This window comes from Aquarana catesbeiana, linkage group LG13 (assembly GCF_042186555.1).
Source record: "Aquarana catesbeiana isolate 2022-GZ linkage group LG13, ASM4218655v1, whole genome shotgun sequence".
Taxonomy (NCBI): Eukaryota; Metazoa; Chordata; class Amphibia; order Anura; family Ranidae; genus Aquarana; species Aquarana catesbeiana.
In genome coordinates this window covers 95,797,776-95,818,463 of record NC_133336.1, presented here as the reverse complement: position 1 = coordinate 95,818,463, position 20,688 = coordinate 95,797,776, and the positions used below count along the sequence as shown (strand labels likewise).

The 20,688-nt window shown below is 42.7% G+C and overlaps 1 protein-coding gene across 2 annotated transcripts in view; it reads left to right on the top strand.

Annotated features, from left to right (window-relative positions):
• The first annotated feature begins 469 nt into the window (after positions 1-469).
• Positions 470-20,688, top strand: part of CFL2 (cofilin 2) — a 114,090-nt gene continuing 93,871 nt past the window's right edge. Inside the window, exon 1 of one of the 2 annotated variants that reach the window (XM_073609795.1) lies at positions 470-745. Coding sequence is in view for 1 of the 2 variants with exons in the window: in XM_073609794.1 (XP_073465895.1) it covers positions 743-745 (3 nt within the window). In the remaining variant the exon portion in view is untranslated. The remainder of the gene's footprint in view (positions 746-20,688) is intronic. The other variant, XM_073609794.1, reaches the window with a different exon arrangement.

Here is a 20,688-nt window from a genome sequence, read left to right as displayed (position 1 = left end):
AATAAGCCCTAGTTAAAGTCCTTGTAGGTCTTATTATTAGGGTAGGGCTTATTTTAGGGGAAACAGGGTAGGGCTTATTTGGGGGGTAGGGCTAATATTGCAGCCATTACTGATAATCACGCTAGGTCTTATTTTGGGGGAAACAGGGTATATATATATATATATATATATATATATATATATACACAGGTGTATTTTTAATATTTTGTTTAAATCAATTAGAATGTATATCACAAACAGTAGCAAGCAATTATGTGTTATGTACTGGTAGACTAGAATTCACACGAAATGAAATTCCACCACTTTACAAAAGTCCGTCTGGCAGCGATCCATGCTGCATTGCTGACAATAAAGAGTTAAGTGTGCCCTGGTGTAAATGACTGAGCTATAGTGCAGCTGTCAGTACAGCATGTGTGCTATGAGCAAGAGCAGGGCATTGAGTGACTGGCCGGCTGCCTTTCCTAAGCTCCCCACCCTACCTCCCCTGCACTATATTACACTTCTGTTCATCAGACTAGCCTCTCTTTGCCTGCCTCACTCTCCCCTCTGCCTGTCCTCCCTACAAATCTGAGCATTGTGACTCTGCTCTTCTCCACATTCAACTTCTCTCCTCTTCTGGCCTCCTCTTCTTTCCAGCAGTTGCCTGACACTCTGCCCTCTTCCACATTGCCTGGATTTCTTAGCAAGCTTGGACTTTAGCAGCAAACCCAAGATATAGAGATTTCCTTATACAAATCACATCATGGTAAGAATGTCTGATGTGTCATTAGCTACTGTTCTAGTAAATTATTCTTTAAAGATTTTTTTTTAATCATGCATGTTTTTTGATGTTCTTTACAGGATTAAAAAAAAAAAAAAAAGTTACTTCTTTAATGCAAAGGGCTTTGTATAGTGATTTGTTTCTGAATGTCTGACGGTTGGTTGAATGAAGCACCATTTATAGAAATGTTTAGTTAAAAGTGCAATTCACATAGCATGCAGCCTTTAGAGATGACGCAAAGTCTTTGTAGTAGGGAATGAAATGTTTATATCTTATAAATATCAATGACAGATTGCCATCCAGTGCCGTCACAGCTTCCAGTCATTGCTCACATAGTTCTGGAAGTGGGTAACTTTAAGAGGGGGTCACTTTGTTCCCCACCCCTCATGAGTCACCTAAACTGGAATCTTCTAGAGTCTCATTTTTACCAGCAGAGAAGTTTAATAAAAAGTTCAGTTTGTGAACTCTGCACATATAATGTACTTCTGTGAGCGAATGGAATAACTGCAAGGTGAAAACATTATATCTATTTTTCCCCACAATGACTGCTTCTTATGCAAGAACACCTTAAAAGGGCAAGCGATTGAGGATAATCCTCAGCATGGTTCTTGTTCGGGAGTTCAGACAGAGAGGACCTTTCCATTACTCTTTCCTCTGTCTATGAGAGTTATGTAATGTTTACAGTTAAGATCGCGGCTCAGCTGAAGTTTAACTATCCAAAATTAAAGCATTGTTAAGTCTCAGAACTGGGTAGGCAAGGCATAAAAGCACTCAAGTGCTGGCTCTGTAAGTCCTGCCTTGTCTATTACCCAGGCCAACGATTTGAAGGCCTTCATTAAAGAGCATGGTGCAAAGTTCAGTTGTATACAGATGCCTATAACAACTAGTTTTTAGCTAGCAGCATTTTAACTCAGAAGTTTATTTAAGATTGAATAATATTTATTGCAGATTGCTTTAAAGTTAAACTCCAGAAAAAACTGCAGAAAAATATGGGTCCATATCTGTTATCCAGAGGGCCACTGGGGATGCTGTAAATCAGTGGTTCTCAACCTCAGTCCTCAAGTACCCTCAACAGGCCATGTTTTGGGAATTTCTCTTGGATAAAATAGCTGTCCAAAATACCAAGCCATCGACTCTAATTTAAAGCATCTATGCAAGATAAAGGAAAACGTGCAACCATGGCCTGTTGGGGGTACTTGAAGACTGAGGTTGAGAACCACTGCTGTAAATCACTCTAGAAGTTTGCTCTATATAGTTAGAGCCTTGATTTTCCAGGTTCCATGTGAGTACAGAGGGTCATTCAATTGGCACCCTCACCATTCATAGAACACCTTGTATTTTTTTCACTTAATACAAGGCATTCTCTGATTGGATGAGGTGGACAGAAGGGACAGATGACAACATAATCTCCACCTCGTCCAATCTTATATTCAATAAAAAAAAAAGGAATTTATGAATGACGGAGCTGCTGAGCATGCAACCCCCTGTGTACAGTGTACAGAGGAGAAGCCACTTGCACAGAATACAGAAGATCACAGCTTTTACTGTATGTAGTATGGACTAGTACAGTAATTTATGGCATCTCCAGCAACCATCTGATGAGATATGGATACATACATCAAGGCAAGATGTCTTAACCACTTCCCACCATATAGCAGAATGAGGGGCGGAAAGTGGTTGTATTATCCTGACTGGGCATCATATGACGTCCAGCAGGATAAGCCTCTAGCGTGCGCGCCCGCGGGGGTGTGCAGCACGGCGATTGGTGGTGTGTCAGTCTGACATACCGCATCTCCAATCCTGGTAAAGAGATTATGACTTAGGCCCTTTACCATGTGATGAGCTTTGTCCAACACAGCTCATCACATGGTAACCAGGAAGTGCTGATCGGCTGCTCTCCTGACAGGGGGATTTGCGCATAATCAGCGCATTGATTATCGGTGCAGACTCATCAAGGGTGCCCACTAGAGCCCACCAGGGATGCTCACTAGAGCCCACCAGGGATGCCAATCAGTGCCTATGAGTGCCTATTACAAATGCCAATTTGTGCAGAACAGCGATGCATGTCAGTGCCTCCTAATCAGTGCCATCTATCAGTACCACCCATCATTGCCACCCACCAGTGCCGCCTATCAGTGCCCATCAGTGTCACCCATCAGTGCCTATCAGTGCTGCATAACAGTGCCCATCAGTGCTGCCTTTCAGTGCTCATTAATGCTGCATATAGTGCCTTCTCATCAGTGCCCATCAGTGCAGCCTCATCAGTGCTCATCAGTGAAAGAGAAAACTTACTTATATTCAAAGATTTACAACAGAAACAAAGAAAAACCTTATTTTTTTCAAATTGTTTTGTCTTTTTTTTATTTGTAGCACAAAAAATAAAAAAAAACAGTGGTGATCAAATACCACCAAAAGAAAGCTCTATTTGTGGGGAAAAAAATGATAAAAATCTTGTTTGGGTACAGTGTTGCATGACCGCGCAATTGTCATTAAAAATGCAACAACGCTGAAACCTGAAAATTGGGCTTGGCAGCCCTGTATTGAAGTGGTTAAAGTGGTTGTAAAGGCATACTTTTTTTTTTTTTTTTACCTTCATGAAATCTCTACATTAAAGTGAAAAACCTTCCATGATCAGCCCCCCCTAAATACTTACCTGGCTCCCCTTTCGATCCAGTGCTGTGCCGGTCTGTAGCGTATAGTGTCTATAGATGCACACAGCCTGGCTTGGGAGCATATGCTCGCATTGGTGCCCCCATAGCAAGCAGCTTGCTATGAGGACACTGAGAGAAGAGGTGTGGAAAGCGCCAGCAGGGGTACCCCAGAGAGGAGGCAAGGGGCCTCTGTGTGCAATACCATGTAGCCAAACATATATATTATTTTAAGGAAAAAAAAAACATTTATGCCTTTACAACTGCTTTCATGTAAGTATACAAAAAAAATGTGAATGACAGAGCAGTTACAGTAAGAATCCTGCAACTGCTTTTTATCCAGGCCCATTTTTCACCCATTCCACAGACCCGTGTAGCGGTTTAACTCCTGTGCCATCATGAATGTAAGCCAAAAGTCAAGGGATGGAGTGGGCAGGATATGCTTTTGAGGTCAGACTCCAAAAACAGAGGGTACCTAGGTACCAACTCATGTGAAAGTGCTCTGCTGCTTTATATAGATCTCTATATTTCTATTTCTATATATATCTTTGTCCCAATAAACTGTTCTAAGAAATCTTTGAAAGATAGAAGACAGACAGTCTTTAGGTGTTATGTTTATTATCTTTTTATTAAGAATTCAACATTTAAGTGCAAAGGACCAACATAGAAAAATAGGCAGGTTTGTGTCAGGTAAACAGATATATACCCACCAGTCTTTAGGTTTTAACAAGGATCTTCACCTTAGAAAGAAAAAATTAAAAGTCAGCAGCAACAAATACTGTGCCTGCTGACTTTGAATCAAAGAACACTTACCTGTCCCCACCTGGGCCAGTTCTTCGCCAATAGTCGGGTCCCCAGCGCGGCATGTTTACTGCTCTTTAAAGCTAAAATTTAGCGTATATTTTTGGGGGGCATACAGGACTATACACATTAGTTACGTGTAATAGTATACATTCCATTATCTTCAGGCAGCTGCTTCTGCTAAAAATTCTCCCTGCAGTGTTTCCTTCACAGCTGCCGTATACTGTCCTGAGTGGCTGCCTTTCAGCACTGTGAGAGTTAACCACAGTTGCTGCTGCAGAAAAAAGTTGTGCCGCCTGCCCCCTTCTGCCACTCGCAGAACTTGTATCATTACACTCCCACAGTGCATCGTGGAATCCTGTCATTCATCTGCTCCTCCTCCATTCACAGAGCGCAATGCATTGTGTAAGTGTAGTAATATAGGTTCTGTGAATGGCAGAGAGGGCAGAAGGGGGCAGGGCTGTGCAACTTTTCCCAGCAGCAGCAGCTGCTGTTTACTCTCATATTGTAGCACCAGAAGACAGATGCTCAGGCAGTATTCGGCAATTGTGAAGGAGAAAATTATTTTTATTGCAAAACAGTTAACTTTTACACGTTCATGGAGATCAACTTCATATTTCTGTTCTTGGGCTTAGATACACTTTAAAGAGCCATGTCTCCATGCTGGAAAATGTTTTTTCACTTAAAAAAATATACAGTCAATGAAAAAAAGCTTTTAGCTACTATTGTCAGGGGATATGTCTATTCTACCATAGGCAACTGCTGAGCTAAGACTGGTTTAATATGAACGTCGGAAATGATCGTTCTTTTTAAACTCACATTGGTCCAGCTTAGTTATGGCTAATTCTTCATATTCCACATACGGAGGATAGCTGGGGATGCAGAAATTCACTACAGTAGCCTGTGCCACATACAGTCTCTTCCAGGTCCTACTAGAGCATCTTGCATTCTGTACTCTGAACACAAGGGGTCACTCACTTTTTTTTTTTCATTGAATATATGCGTTCTGTGATTGGCTGAGGTAGAGATCATGATGTCATCTGCCCCTTATCTGTACTACTTCTAATCAGAATGCTCTCTATTCATTGAAAAAAATAGAAGACTTTCTATGATTGGCAGAGGTATCAAGGAAGTGACCTCCTTACTTTCTAAGATTGGCAGAGGTATCAAGCAAGTGACCCCTTATGTTGAGTATACAGTTGGTAAGTCTTTCGAGCAGAGACCAGTACTGACTGGTATGACTTATGTTGCACAGTTTGCTGCAGTGAATTCCTGCATCCCCAGCAGTCCTCCAAGTGTGACATGAAGAATTAGATGTAGCTAGGCTGGAACAATCTAAGTTTTTTGTTTTGAAAAAATTATTTCTAGTGTTCAGCTTTAAGGAAACAAAAATTTTCATAATAAACCTAAACCATTAATGTTATGACCTTAAAAACATTACTAAACCTATATAGTTTAAATGTCATTCACTGATGTGACATACAACCCTGATTCTTTTTACAATAAACTGTGCAGGTTGCCATGTATTAGTTCATTATTTGCTCACCATTCGCCCCGCCTCCTCCTGACATTTCAAGCACTGTACAGGTTATATATGGACACAGAAACTATATATATATATATATATATATATATATATATATATATATATATATATATATACATATAGTTTCTCACAAAAGTGAGTACACCCCTCGCAATTTTGTAAATATTTTATTATATCTTTCCATGTGACAACACTGAAGAAATGACACTTTGCTACAATGTAAAGTAGTGAGTGTACAGCTTGTATAACAGTGCAAATTTGCTGTCCCCTCAAAATAACTCAACACACAGCCATTAATGTCTAAACCGCTGGCAACAAAAGTGAGTACACCCCTAAGCGAAAATGTTCAAATTGGGCCTAAAGTGTCAATATTTTGTGTGGCCACCATTATTTTCCAGCACTACCTTTACCCTCTTGGGTATGGAGTTCACCAGAGCTGCACAGGTTGCCACTGGAGTCCTCTTCCACTCCTCCATGATGACATCACAGAGCTGGTGGATGTTAGAGACCTTGCGCTCCTCCACCTTCCATTTGAGGATGCCCCAAAGATGCTCAATAGGGCTTAGGTCTGGAGACATGCTTGGCCAGTCCATCACATTTACCCCCAGCTTCTTTAGCAAGGCAGTGGTCTTCTTGGAGGTGTGTTTGGGGTCGTTATCATATTGGAATACTACCCTGCGGCACAGTCTCCGAAGAGAGGGGATCATGCTCTGCTTCAGTATGTCACAGTACATGTTGGCACTCATGGTTCCCTCAATGAACTGTAGCTCCCCAGTGGCGGCAGCACTCATGCAGCCCCAGACCATGACACTCCCACCACAATGCTTGACTGTAGGCAAGACACACTTGTCTTTGTACTCCTCACCTGGATGCCACCACACACGCTTGACACCATCTGAACCAAATACATTTATCTTGGTCTCATCAGACCACAGGACATGGTTCCAGTAATCCATGTCCTTAGTCTGCTTGTCTTCAGCAAACTGTTTGCGGGCTTTCTTGTGCATCATCTTTAGAAGAGGCTTCCTTCTGGGAGGACAGCCATGCAGACCAATTTGATGCAGTGTATGGCATATGGTCTGAGCACTGACAGGCTGACCCCCCACCCCTTCAAACTCTGCAGCAATGCTGGAAGCACTCATTTATCTATTTCCCAAAGACAAATTCTGGATATGACACTGAGCAAGTGCATTCAACTTCTTTGGTCGACTACGACAAGGGGAACCTGTCCTGTTAAACCTGTCCTGTTAAACAACTGTATGGTCTTGGCCAGGGGCTGGCTGGGCCGGGGGGCAGGGTGGAGATTTCCCCCCAGGCCGCCTACCTTATATTCAAGCCACGCTGTCTGTCTGCTATTTTTCTTTTTTCCTGTAGATGGTAGAAGTCGGCGGTCGCTGATTGGCTGGCTGGCTGGCTGCTCCGCTGCATTCTGGGAGTTGTAATCTGGACCGCACTCAAGTTCCTGGTGGAGGTGGGTGGAATTAAGCAGTGCAGCAAACTACAACTCCCAGGAGTCTCAGAGGCAGGCAGAGGCAGGTTGTGCGGCGTGTCAGGGGACGCATCCTGTGACTGGCTCAGCCTGGGAGCTGGGCACTGGCTGGAGTGGCTGCAAGAGTGAGACAGTGCAAGTTGCAACTAGTTTCGAGTACACAGAGAGAAGAACTGACTGAGAGTATGAGAGCAACCAGCTTACTTTCAGTGGAACGAGCAGCTTACCCTTCACTACACTCCTGGAATCTTTGGACTGGAGGCAGGCAGAGGCAGCCAGGGGCCAGGGCACACCAGGGGACGCACTTGATTGGCTCGGGCTGGGTGCTGGCTGCAGTTTGGAAGTTGTCATCACCCCCCAAGAGACCCAGCAAGGACATGCTGAGCTGCCATCGCTGAGGTGAGAGAGAGACCCAGACCCTGACACCCCCACATCCCATTCTCCTTCCCCCCATGCACCCCATTTAACCTGACCCAGTGCCCTGCCCAACACCCAGTAACCTCAAAATAGGAAATAGCCCTTAACACTCTCTGGCTGTCAGGTCCTGTGCTGGCAATGGCCTGTGGCTCCCGTGCTGGCCATGGCCTGTGGGTCCTGTGCTGGCTATGGCTGTGGGTCCTGTGCTCTCCATGACCTGTGGGCAGTGGCATCAGGAGGGGGGCTATAGCCCTGAGTGGGCCCCCAAAAAGCCCCGGGTCTCGGTATTACCAATGACCATTATTAACCCTGAGTCCCAAGGCATGGGGTCAACCGTGAACTTAGGGCTAATGGCCACCTGCCCTGGGGCAGCTTTCAGGCCAGTGCATGCCAGGCTTCCTCCGTGACATGTGAAATCCCGCCTCCTGGACTGGCTCCTGTGATGGACATCCTACTGGTCTAATGCTGGGACATGTGACGTCCATCATTGGAGCCAGGCCAGGAGGCGGGACTTAATGTGACAACAGCCGCACCGGGTAAGTGGGAGATCCCTGCTCTGTGTAAACCGGCAGCTCTCCTTGCTCCCCGTGCACTGGCAAGGCTGCGTTGATGGGCACTACTGTCTGATCAGGCTGCATTGAGTGGCACAGGTAAGGCTGAGCTGATGGGATGGGCACTGATGAGGCTGATGGGATAGGCACTGATGAGGCTGTATTTATGGGCACGGGTGAGGCTGCATTTATGGGCACTGGTGAGGCTGCATTTATGGGCACTGGTGAAGCTGCATTGATGGGCACTGATCAGGCTGCACTGATGGACACTGGTGAGGCTGCATTCATGAGCACTGGTAAAGCTGCATTTATGGACACTGGTGAGGCTGCATTTATGGGAACTGGTAAGGCTTCATTTATGGGCACTGGTGAGGCTGCATTGATGGGCACTGATCAAGTTGCATTGATGGACACTGGTGAGGGTGCATTGATGGACACTGGTGATGCTGCATTGATGGGTACTGGTGAGGCTGCATTTATGGGCACTGGTGAGGCTGCATTTATGGGCACTGGTGAGGTTGCATTTATGGGCACTGGTGAGGCTGCATTGATGGGTACTGATCAGGCTGCATTGATGGGCACTAGTGAGGCTGCATTGGATGGGCACTGGTGAGGCTGCATTGGAAGGGTACTGGTGAGGCTGCATTGGTGGGCACTGGTGAGGCTGCATTGGATGGGCACTGGTGAGGCTGCATTGGTTGGGCACTGATCAGGCTGCATTGATGGGCACTGGTGAGGCTGCATTGAACAAACAGGTGGGCATGAATGGTGAGCTGATTCAGTGCTTCACTTGACTGGACTTGCCCCCCAGGCCTAAGGCTGCCAGCCCTCCCCTGGTCTTGGCCACTGTGCTGCAGCTCAGTTTCAGGGTCTTGGCAATTTTCTTATAGCCTAGGCCATCCTATACAAGCTGTATTCTCACTACTTTACATTGTAGCAAAGTGCCATTTCTTCAGTGTTGTCACATGAAAAGATATAAAATATTTACAAAAATGTGAGGGGTGTACTCACTTTTGTGAGATATTGTGTGTGCATATATATATATAGATAGATATAAATCTATCTATCTATCTATCTATCTATCTATCTATCTATCTATCTATCTATCTATCTATCTATCTATAGATATATATATATATTTTCACAGCGGGAAAAAAAAAGTATGTGAACTCCTTGGAATTAACTGGTTTTCTGCAGTAATTTGCCATAAAATGTTATCTGATCCTCATCTACCTCATAAAAATAGGCCAACACAATGTGCTAATTTCTTGTGTCTTTATTAAGCACACCCATTAAAGAGTATGTAAACCCTCACCTTGTAAAACAACCAATCCAGTTTAAAATAGAAATTAAAGGCAAAACATTTGTGTATCGATATATAAAAAATCCTTATAAATGAAGCGTTTCAGGAGAAGTCTGATCATTGAAAGAGAGTAAGCTGAGTTCCCAGCATAGCTAGAGATCTGACCATAGTGTGTTCTCCTGCTTAGTGTGGTCAGATTTTAATAGGAAAGCAGAGGGACTGACAGGAACACCAGATATGTCACACAAAGGAATCCATACAAAGAAAACATGATACGTTTTTTTACAAGTAGATGGTACAGCAGGCACATATAAGGAATATGAAATGTTGAGTTTACATAACTGTTAAACATTCACAGTGCTGGAGGAAAAAGGAAGTTCATACCTCTTGAAATTTTTCACATTTTGTCATATTACATCATAAACGTAAATGTATTTTTATTGGGATTTTATATGATAGACCAACACAAAGTGGCACATAATTGTGAAGTGGAAGGAAACTGATAACCTTTTTTACTGATAACCCTTATAAGGTTTTTTACCTTATAAGTATCTGAAAAGTGTGGCATGTATTTGTATATAGCCCCCTTTACTCTGATACCCCTAACTAAAATCTAGTGGAACCAATTGCCTTCAGAAGTCACCTAATTAGTATATTGAGTCCACCTGTGTGTAATTGAACCACTTGCTTACTGGGCACTTAAACCCCCTCCCTGCCCAGACCAATTTTCAGCTTTGAGGCTAGGTTCACACTGTTGCGGTGCGGGAACGCAGCGAATTTACTGCGGGTTCCCTCATCGCACCAACTCGCACGGCAGTTCACACTGCCATATGCGAACTGCTGGGGAGTGTCATACAATGTTAACGACACCTCCAGTTCAGCTCGCATATCGCACTGCGAACTGACAATTCGGACATGTATCGGATTGCATAGGTGTGAACACCCATGCGATCCGATTCTGGTCCGAACAAAAAAAAAGGGTCCTGTGTGAGTTTGGACCGAATGCGGTGAGATATCAGCCATACTATCTGTATGGCTGATATCGCACAGCACAGACATCGCATGTGATGTGAACAGCAGTGCGCTGCGAATCACATACGATGTCTGCCACCGCAGCAGTGTGAACCCAACCTTAGTGCTGTCGCATTTTGAATGACAGTTGCGTGGTCATACAACACTGTACCCAAATAAAATTTTTATCATTTTTTTTCCCACAAATAGAGCTTTGTTTTGATGGTATTTAATCACTGCTGGGTTTTTAATTTTTTGATAAAAAAACTAAAAAAGACAGCAAATTTTGAAAAAACAAAACTATTTTCTATTTTGTTATAAAATTTTGCAAAAAGGTAATTTTTCTCCTTCATTGATGTACACTGATGAGGCTGCACTGATGGGCGCTGATAGGCGGCACTGGTGGACACTGATAAGGCGGCACTGGTGGACACTGATAAGGCGGCACTGGTGTACACTAATATGGCAGCACTGGTGGACAATGATGAGGCTGCACAGGTGAGCATTGATAGGTGGCACAGCACTAAAGGGCATTGATAGTTGACACTGAAGGGAACTGATAGGTGGCACTAATGGGTGGCAGCGATGGGCACTGATAGGTGACACTGATAGGCAGCACTGCTAGGTGGCACTTATGATGAGACACTGATGGGCACTGATTGATACCACTGGTGGGCATTGATAGGTGGCATGGTGGGCATTGATGAGTGGCACTGATTGGTGGCATTGATATGCACTGATGGGCACTGATTGGTGGCACTAATATCATGCACTGGTGGGCACTGGCAGGCTGCATTAGTGGGCACAGATGATGTTGCTGTGCCTCTTCCTCTTTGGGACCGATGTCACTTTTACAGAAGCTTATGATTAGCTTTTTTTTCTCCTTACACTGTAAGCGTGAGTAGAAAAAAAAAAGATTAACGATCTTCTGTTCACATCACATGATCAGCTGTCATTGGCTGACAGCTGATCACAGGGTAAGGGGCCAGGATCAGCCCCTTACTCCGATCTGTGATCAGCCAAGACTCATTGAATCGGCGATCACAGAGCGCGCTGCGTTCAAATTGCAGGGGGCGCGTGGGGAGCATGCAAAGGGGCGGACGTCATAAAATAGGTCCGCTCTGTAGACGTCATTTGGCTATAGCATGGACAGGAAGGAGTTAATCTCAGTATAAATACAACTGTTCTGTGAAGCCCTCAGAGGTTTGTTAGAGAACCTTAGTGAACAAAAAGGATCATGAAGGCCAAAGAACACACCAGACAGGCCATGGATAATGTTGTGGAGAAGTTTAAAGCAGGGTTAGGTTATAAAAAATACCCCAAGCTTTGAACATCTCACGGAGCATTGTTAAATCCATCATCCGAAAATGGAAAGCGTATGGCCTTCCAAGACATGGCCATCCACCTAAGCTGACAGGCCGGGCAAGGAGAGCATTAATCGGAGAAGCAGCCAAGAGGCCCACGGTAACTCTGGAGGAGCTGCAGAGATCCACAGCTCAGGTAGGAGAATCTGTTCCACTGTTAATCGTCCACTCCACAAATCTGGCCTTTATGGAAGAGTAGCAAGAAGAAAGCCATTGTTGAAAGAAAGCCATAAGAAGCCCCGTTTGCAGTTTGCGAGAAGCCATGTGGGGGACATAGCAAACATGTGGAAGGTGCTCTGGTCAGATGAGGCCAAAATTGAACTTTTTGGCGTAAAAGCAAAACGCTATGTGTAGCGGAAAACTAACACTGCACATCACCCTGAACATACCATCCCCACCGTAAAACATGGTGATGGCAGCATCATGTTTTGGGGATGCTTATCTTCAGCAGGGATAGGGAAGTTGGTCAGAGTTGATGGGAAGATGGATGGAGCCAAATACAGGGCAATCTTAGAAGAAAACCTGTTAGAGTCTGCAAAAGACTTAAGACTGGGGTGGAGGTTCACCTTCCAGCAGGACAACGACCCTAAACATATAGCCAGAGCTACAATGGAATGGTTTAGATCAATGCATATTCATGTGTTAGAATGGCCCAGTCAAATCCAGACCTAAATCCAATTAAGAATCTGTGGCAAGACTTGAAAATTGCTGTTCACTGAGGCTCTCCATCCAATCTGACAGAGCTCAAGCTATTTTGCAAAGAAAAATGGCAAAAATGTCTTTCTCTAGGTGTGTAAAGTTGGTAGAGACATTCCCAAAAAGACTTGCAGCTGTAATGGCAGTGAAAGGTGGTTCTACAAAGTATTGAATCAGGGGGGTTGAATACAAATGCCAACCATAATTTTCAGATATTTAATTGTAAAAAATGTTGAAAACCATTTATCATTTTCCTTCCACTTCACAATTATGTGCCACTTTGTGTTGGTCTATCACATACAATCCCAATAAAATACATTTATGTTTTAGTTGTAACATGACAAAATGTGGAAAATGTCAATGGGTACAAATACTTTTTCAAGGCACTGTATACTGTATATATTGTACAGGAAGTCAGGAATGGGTTCTGGACAGGAGATATAGTTCCCCACTATTTGGGTTGTGGTCCCTTTAACAGGGACAATAGGAACACATTTGAGTACTCAAGGGTTCTTACCCATGCAGGGCAAGGGGTTCTGGGGGTAGGCCAGTCAGAGAGGAGAAGACTTGGTAAATCCTCATTTGGGATTTGGAATTCAGAGGCTCGGATAGACTTTGGGTAGGAAACAGCCTCCAAACCCTGAGTACAGGGACTTTGGTCCCAAAAGGGTTAACCTGCCTGCAGGGAAGGCCTGAAACGGAGCAGAAGGGAACCAGCACCTGATTGTCAGGTGGAGTGGAGTAATTCACAGCTGTGTGGTTCCCTGGTGTGGGACTGGTATATTGGTGGTGAGCCATTCTATTATTTTTCATTATACCAGAATTATAGACTGTTTTGCGTTTGTGTTGCTGAACAAAGATGTTTTGTTTGCTTGTTTTTGAGTAGATAATAAAGACTGTTTATTTTTTAATGCAGCTGGCTTGTGATCCTTGGATCCCCATAATACAATATACTGTATATATTAGGTACCACCTGCCATAAATCACATTCTCCATCCAAAGTTCAGTTCTCTAATTGGATGGGTGATTTTTAACTGCATGAAACAGATTGAGCTTTATATCCATTTCACCAATTTCTGAATGATCTCACATTCAATGCTATGCTTATACTACTTCTGAGAGATTAATGTTGATAAAGTAAACTTTTCACAAACCTGGGCAAAGCAAATTGAATAGGATATAAAAAAGCATAAGCAGGGGTTACCTTCAGTAAAAACCTCTATATAAAAATGATTGATGTTCAATTGAACTTTCTGTTTCAATCAGCTAAGTACATTCCAGGTGCATCACAACAAAAGGTTTGCAATTTTTTACAGATTGTTTTTTGTAAGGCAAGACACAGTCAGAATAGAAAAGCCTGGCCCCCTATCAGCATGTTGATGAGAAGGACCCTTGCTCTCTGTGTGGATTTGGTGAAAGCAGTGCTTTCTCTACAGCATGCCTCCTAAGTTGGAGCTAGAAAGAACTCTTCAGTCATTACGGAGTATAACCTTTTTTAAATGCAGTTATAGGTCTGACCTCTACAGAGAGACCCCTGCTTAAACAAAAAAAAAAAACCAAGGGTGCTCCTCTACAGCAGCCTTCAAAAGAAAGGCCTTTCGTTTTTATGCCTCTGGAATGCATTTAGCAGATTTAAACTGAACGTTTAGCTAGGCTTCAATGACTTGAATATTTGCAAGCTTTCTCTGTTTTTCTATTTGTCAGAAGGTCACATAATATTAAAATGTATCTAATCCTCATAAATTAGCTTCTCTTTTCAAGTCCTATTTGGCCAGTTAAATATACCATTACAAGTGTTTTGTTACATCTGCTTGAAAATGTTTCAGCTGATAACTTCCTGCTCTCTGCCTATGCTACAGTCTATCAGTTACTTTGTTCCCAGTAATCTCTAAAAACATAACATCTATTCCAGTGATGGAGAACCTTGGCACCCCTGATGTTTTGGAACTACATTTTCCTTGATGCTCATGCACTCTGTAGTGTAGTTGAGCATCATGGGAAATGTAGTTCCAAAACATCTGGAGTGCCAAGGTTCGCCATCACTGATCTATTCTATGTTATGTAGATGAGGAGAAGGAGAGATATTCTGTAGTCCTAACACTTCCTGTCCTATGGTAACAAAGGTGCTTCTCCTTAGACCCCTTTCACACTGGGGCGGTGGGGGCACCAGCGGTAAAACAGCGCTATTTATAGCGCCGCTTTACCGTCGTTATAGCGACGGTATTCGGCCGCTGGCGGGGGCGGCCGAGAAAGGGTTAAAACCACTACAAAGTGCTGCTGCAGCTGCACTTTGCTGGCGTTATAGCCGCGCTGCCCCATTCATTTCAATGGGCAGGAGCGGTGAAGGAGCGGTATACACACCGCCCTTTCACCGCTCCAAAGATGCTGCGAGCAGGACTTTTTTTTTACCGTCCTGCCAGCGCACCGCTCCAGTGTGAAAGCCCTCAGGCTTTCACAGTGGAGTGTGAGGAGCGGCTTTTTCAGGGCGCTTTTCAGGCGCTATTTTTAGCACTGTAGCGCCTGCAAAGCGCCCCAGAGTGAAAGGGGTCTTAGATACAGGACAGTTGGGTTGATTTACTAAAACTGGGGAGTGAAAATCTAGTGCAGCTGTGAAACCAGCTTCTAACTTCAGCTTGGTCAATTAAGCTTTGACAATAAACCCTGGAAGCTGATTTCTATGCAGAGCTGCACCAGATTTTGCACTCGCCAGTTTAGTAAACCAACTACAGTGAGCAAGTGTTCTCATCTCTAGGATAAGAAGTGTATTACTGAAAGAATCACCAAGTAAAAATAAGGGGAGAAAGCCTGAAAAAAATGAATGCAGCCTCCATATCTGACTGTAAGATTCAATATATCACAAATACAGTAATAAAAATCTAGCAGTCACACACTGGATCATTAAATACCAAAAACAGCGCTAAAATTTAAAAGCGATATAAATTTCACAACATGTGACCAAAAACCAAGTTGAAAGTCTCTAGGTAGAAGGTGATAGTGAAGACAGTTCAAAGGCTTTTATAGGTGTAGAATCACTGATGTCCAAGCGTGCACCTTTCACCATAGAATAAACGTGTTCCACCTCATGTTGCACACTCCCCCAGGGGGTCAAACTCACCAGAAGCCGCTAATAAAAAAGCTTTGAGTAAAGGAACCAGGAAGCTAGTGTGGTGTCTGCAGAGAAATGCACACCCCATCCCGGACGACTGGATAAGGTGACAGCGTCCTCTGGGCTATTTTATCTGCTTATTTTACTTTGACACAGTATACGTAGTTAGGATTAAGGGGACCACTGATGTATAGGGGACTTTAACATAACTAAACAGGATTACGCTATGCGGTGTTGCTCTTGTGTTTTATGGTATATGTGGAGCCCCTTTACCAGTGGACCTTGCTGATGATGAGGACTCAGTATAGAAGTAGATGATGAACACCTTTACTCAATGCTTTTTTATTAGCGGCTTCTGGTGAGTATGATCCCCTGGGGGAGTGTGCAACACGAGGTGGAACACGTTTATTCTCTGGTGTAAGGTGCATGCTTTGACATCAGCGATTCTACACCTATAAAAGCCTTTGAACTGTCTTCACCAGGGCCAGGGTTTTTGATGCTTTTTGGGAGTTCTTTCTGTGACTGAGAGTCCTGCTGCGCTGTGTCTACCTGCAGCGTGAGACTTCACAGACCTCCTAACAACCTTCCCCCTTCTCCATCAGTCTGTATACCTTTCACCTTTACAAATTTAGATCCTCCTCATATTTTGGGCCCCAGTGCATGTGTCAGCTTGCTGCTGGTCTGTGAATCAGATTCCAGTGGGGCTGTTGGATGCGAGGAAGGGGTTTTTTACTTTTTCCCTTTCCCTTCCTCTACGCCAATTTTTTTCATCTCATTTCATACTGACCGTTGTCCGGTGGATGTGGTCCTTGGGGAACCCCTCGCCTCAGTCATTCCTCACTTTTTAAAGTTTGTTTGGATGCGACTATGTACTGTTTTGCTATTATGATACAATGTACTTCCTTAAAAATCCCCTGATGAAGGAGACTACGGTTCATCTCTGAAACGTTGTTGGGTTTAGGATTTTGTATCATGTCTTTTCTGTCAAACCTCTGTACATCATAATGCATCCATTTGTACTTGTTTATTCTTTATTATGTGTCTTTTTGTCTATGTATATAATAAACTTTATACGTTTTTACACAATTTTTAGTATGGTAGTGCCTTCAAAGTCCCACCCCTTGGGGGTTTCTCCATTTCCATTCTCTGGTGAAAGGTGCACGCTTGGACATCAGTGATTCTACACCTATAAAAGCCTTTAAACTGTCTTCACTATCGCCTTCTACCTACCTATATCGCTTTTAAATTTTAGTGCAGTTTTTGGTATTTAATCATCCAGCATGTGACTGCTAGATTTTTATTACTGTATTTTTGCTATTTTCTTTTTTTAAAACAGCTGCTTACTACCTTTTAATATTTTGAGTACTATATTTTAAAGTATTTACTTTCTTCAGTTTTAGTACTGCACATAGGACTGTGGGATTGATCTGGCGCTGATTGGGTGTACTGCAGGCCCTTTCATATACCTTTTCTTTCAAGATTTAATATACATTACATTTTTGTTCTTGGGTTTAGGAACGGAAAAGATAAGATTTGCATAAAACTTCAGGTCCTTATAATTCTGGATCTTCTTTTATTTGGATATGCTGTTTTTACTTAAAGCAACCTCAACTTAGTGTATGCACAGTTTAATCACATTAATTTAGAAATGCATTACATACCTCTAATAAAATATTACAGACCTGTGCATTAGTTATTACTACTGAAACTGATCTCAGTTTCTCAAAAATGTAAATCCTCTAGAGTGTATCCCTTAAAGTGGATCTATAATGTATTTGCAGTGAGTACACATTTTGAGTCATTATTTGCTTTACAGCAGGTCTATAGTAAAAGAACATGTTCTTATCTAACTCACGAGTGTATACAGTGGGCACTATAAGGTACAAAACCACACTTTCAGCATTCCTGAAAACCCCTTCCATGACTGCCTAGACAGAATTGCTAGTCCAATGGCAGGTAACACCGGTCATTAATATGTGTTCAAACTATGTATTTAACTGTATGCTTGACATTCCACTTTGATGAAAGACAAAGTAGACAAAGAAGATAGTCGCTCCACTGGGTGGTACCATTCAGGGTTTTATTTATGGTTTAGAATTTCCCAGACAGAATAAAAAAGTGATAACTTTTCACACTGATTCCTACTATTTGAAAGGTAAAAATTTAAATTTAGGAGCAAAAGGGAAAAGCTTGTGGAGAATTATTTTTTGAGTTATAGAAAACCTTTCTGCTCGTCACAGGAATTCTTTCAACCTTGCCCCTTCAATTTTTCTGCTATATATTTACCAAAAAATATAAAGATAGGATCTCCATAAAAAGTCAAATTTAAAGAGTAGCTCTAGTCTCCCCCCCCCAAAAAAAAATAATAAAAGTCAGCAGCTACAAATACTGTATTGTTTTTTATTGTCTTTAGTGTAAAGACACAGTGCATCCAGAAAGTATTCACCTGCTTCACCTATTCCACATTTTGTTATGTTACAGCCTTATTCCAAAATGGATTAAATTCATTATTTTCCTCAAAAGTCTACAAACAATACCCCATAATGACAGCGTGAAAGAAGTTTGTTTGAAATCTTTGCAAATTTATTAAAAATAAAAAATAAAAAGATCACATGTACATAAGTATTCACAGCCTTTGCTCACTACTTTGTTGAAGCATGTTTGGCACCAATTACAGACTCACGTCTTTGTGAGTATGATGCTACAAGCGTGGCACACCTATTTTTGTGCAGCTTCTTCCATTGTTTTTTGCAGGACCTCTCAAGCTTCATCAGGTTGAATGGGGAGCATCTGTGCACAGCCATTTTCAGATCTCTCCAGAGATGTTTAATTGGGTTCAAGTTGGCTCTGGCTGGGCCTCTCAAGGACATTCACAGAGTTGTCCCATAGCCACTCCTTTGTTATCTTTGCTGTGTGCTTAGGGTCGTCTCCCTATTGAAAAATGAACCTTCACCCCTAATCTGAGGTCCAGCATGCTCTGGAGCAGGTTTTAATCAAGGATGTCTCTGTAAATTGCTGCATTCATCTTTCACTCGGTCCTGACTAGTCTCCCAGTTCCTGCCGCTGAACAACATTCCCACAGCATGATGTTGCCACCACCGTGCTTCACTGCAGGGATGGTATTGGTCAGGTGATGAGCGGTGCCTGGTTTCCTCCAGACATGATGCTTGTCATTCAGGCCAAAGAGTTCAATTGTTTCATCACACCAGAGAATTTTGATTCTCATGGTCTGAGAGTAATTCAGGTGCCTTTTGGCAAACTCCAGGTGGGCTGTCATGTGTCTTTAACTGAGGAGTGGCTTCCATCTGGCCACTCTACCTTACAGGCCTGATTGGTGGAGTGCTGCAGAGATGGTTGTTCTTCTGAAAGATTTACCTCTCTCCACAGAGAAACGCTGGAGCCCATCAGGATCTTGGTCACCTCCCTGACTAAGGGATGGCTGCAGAAATGTTTCTGTACCCTTCCCCAGATCTGTGCCTTGATACAATCCTGTCTCTGAGGTCTACTGACAATTCTTCATGGCTTGGTTTGTGCTTTGACATGCACTGCTAACTGTGGGACCTTATATAGACAGGTGTGTGCCTTTCCAAATTATGTCCAATCAATTGAATTCACCACAGGTCAACTCCAATCAAGTAATAGAAATATCACAAGGATGATCAGTACAAACAGGATGAGCCTGAGCTCAATTTGAGTGTCATGGCAAAGGCTATGACTACTTATGTACATGTGATTTTTTTTGTTTTTTATTTTATAATAAACTTACAAAGATTTCAAACAAACTTTTTTTACATTGTCATTATGGAGTATTGTTTGTATAATTTTGAGGAAAATAATTAATTTAATCCATTTTGGAATAAGTCTGTAACATAACAAAATGCTGAAAAAGTGAAGCGCTTTAAATACTTTCATGGATGCATTGTAAGACCCCTTTCACACTGAAGCGCCGCTAAAACAGCGCTAAAGCACTGGTCGCTTTTGCCATGCTTTAGCAGTGGTTTTTGGGTGCTGGCGGGCTTTTTTTTTTGGGATAAAAAAACCCTCAAAAAAGACCCGTTTTGCGACACTTCTGAATCGCTTTTCAGGCGCTTTTCAGGTGCTTCGGAAGCGCTGCCCATTCATTGTCATTGTCTGTGTGTATGCAAGACAAGTTTGAGCCAACATCTGTCGGAAAAAATCCTAGGATTTTGTTGTCGGAATGTCCGAACAAAATCCGACCGTGTGGACGGGGCATAATGCCCTGTCCACACGGTTGGACATTGATCGGAAATTCCGACAACAAAATCCATGGATTTTTTCCGACGGATGTTGGCTCAAACTTGTCTTGCATACACATGGTCACACAAAGTTGTCGGAAAATCCGATCGTTCTGAACGCGGTGATGTAAAACACGTACGTCGGGACTATAAACGGGGCAGTAGCCAATAGCTTTCATCTCTTAATTTATTCTGAGCATGCGTGGCACTTTGTGCGTCGGATTTGTGTACACACAATCGGAATTTCTGACAACGGATTTTGTTGTCGGAAAATTTTATAGCCTGCTCTCAAACTTTGTGTGTCGGAAATTCCGATGGAAAATGTGTGATGGCACCTACACACGGTTGGAATTTCCGACAACAAGGTCCTATCACACATTTTCCATTGGAAAATCCTATCGTGTGTACAGGGCATAAGGCCTCATGCACACTGCATGTTAAAATAACGTTATAAAAACGTCAGTAGCTTTGCAGTGAGTTTTTCAACGTTTTTGGCAATAGCATTTTTTAGCGTTTATTAGATTTTTCCGAATTAGCGTTTTAGCGTTTTTTTTTTTTTTTTTAAAAGATTTTTTTTTTTTTTATTTTCAACGGATCAAAAACGTTAAACGCTGGTGAGCGACATTTTTGAGCGTTTATCGACATTTATCAGCGTTTATCAGCGTTAGAGCATTTTTACAGCTGAAAAACATCTCTCAGAACCCACTAGTTTTGGGGTTTTTTTTATTGCTCAAAAACAC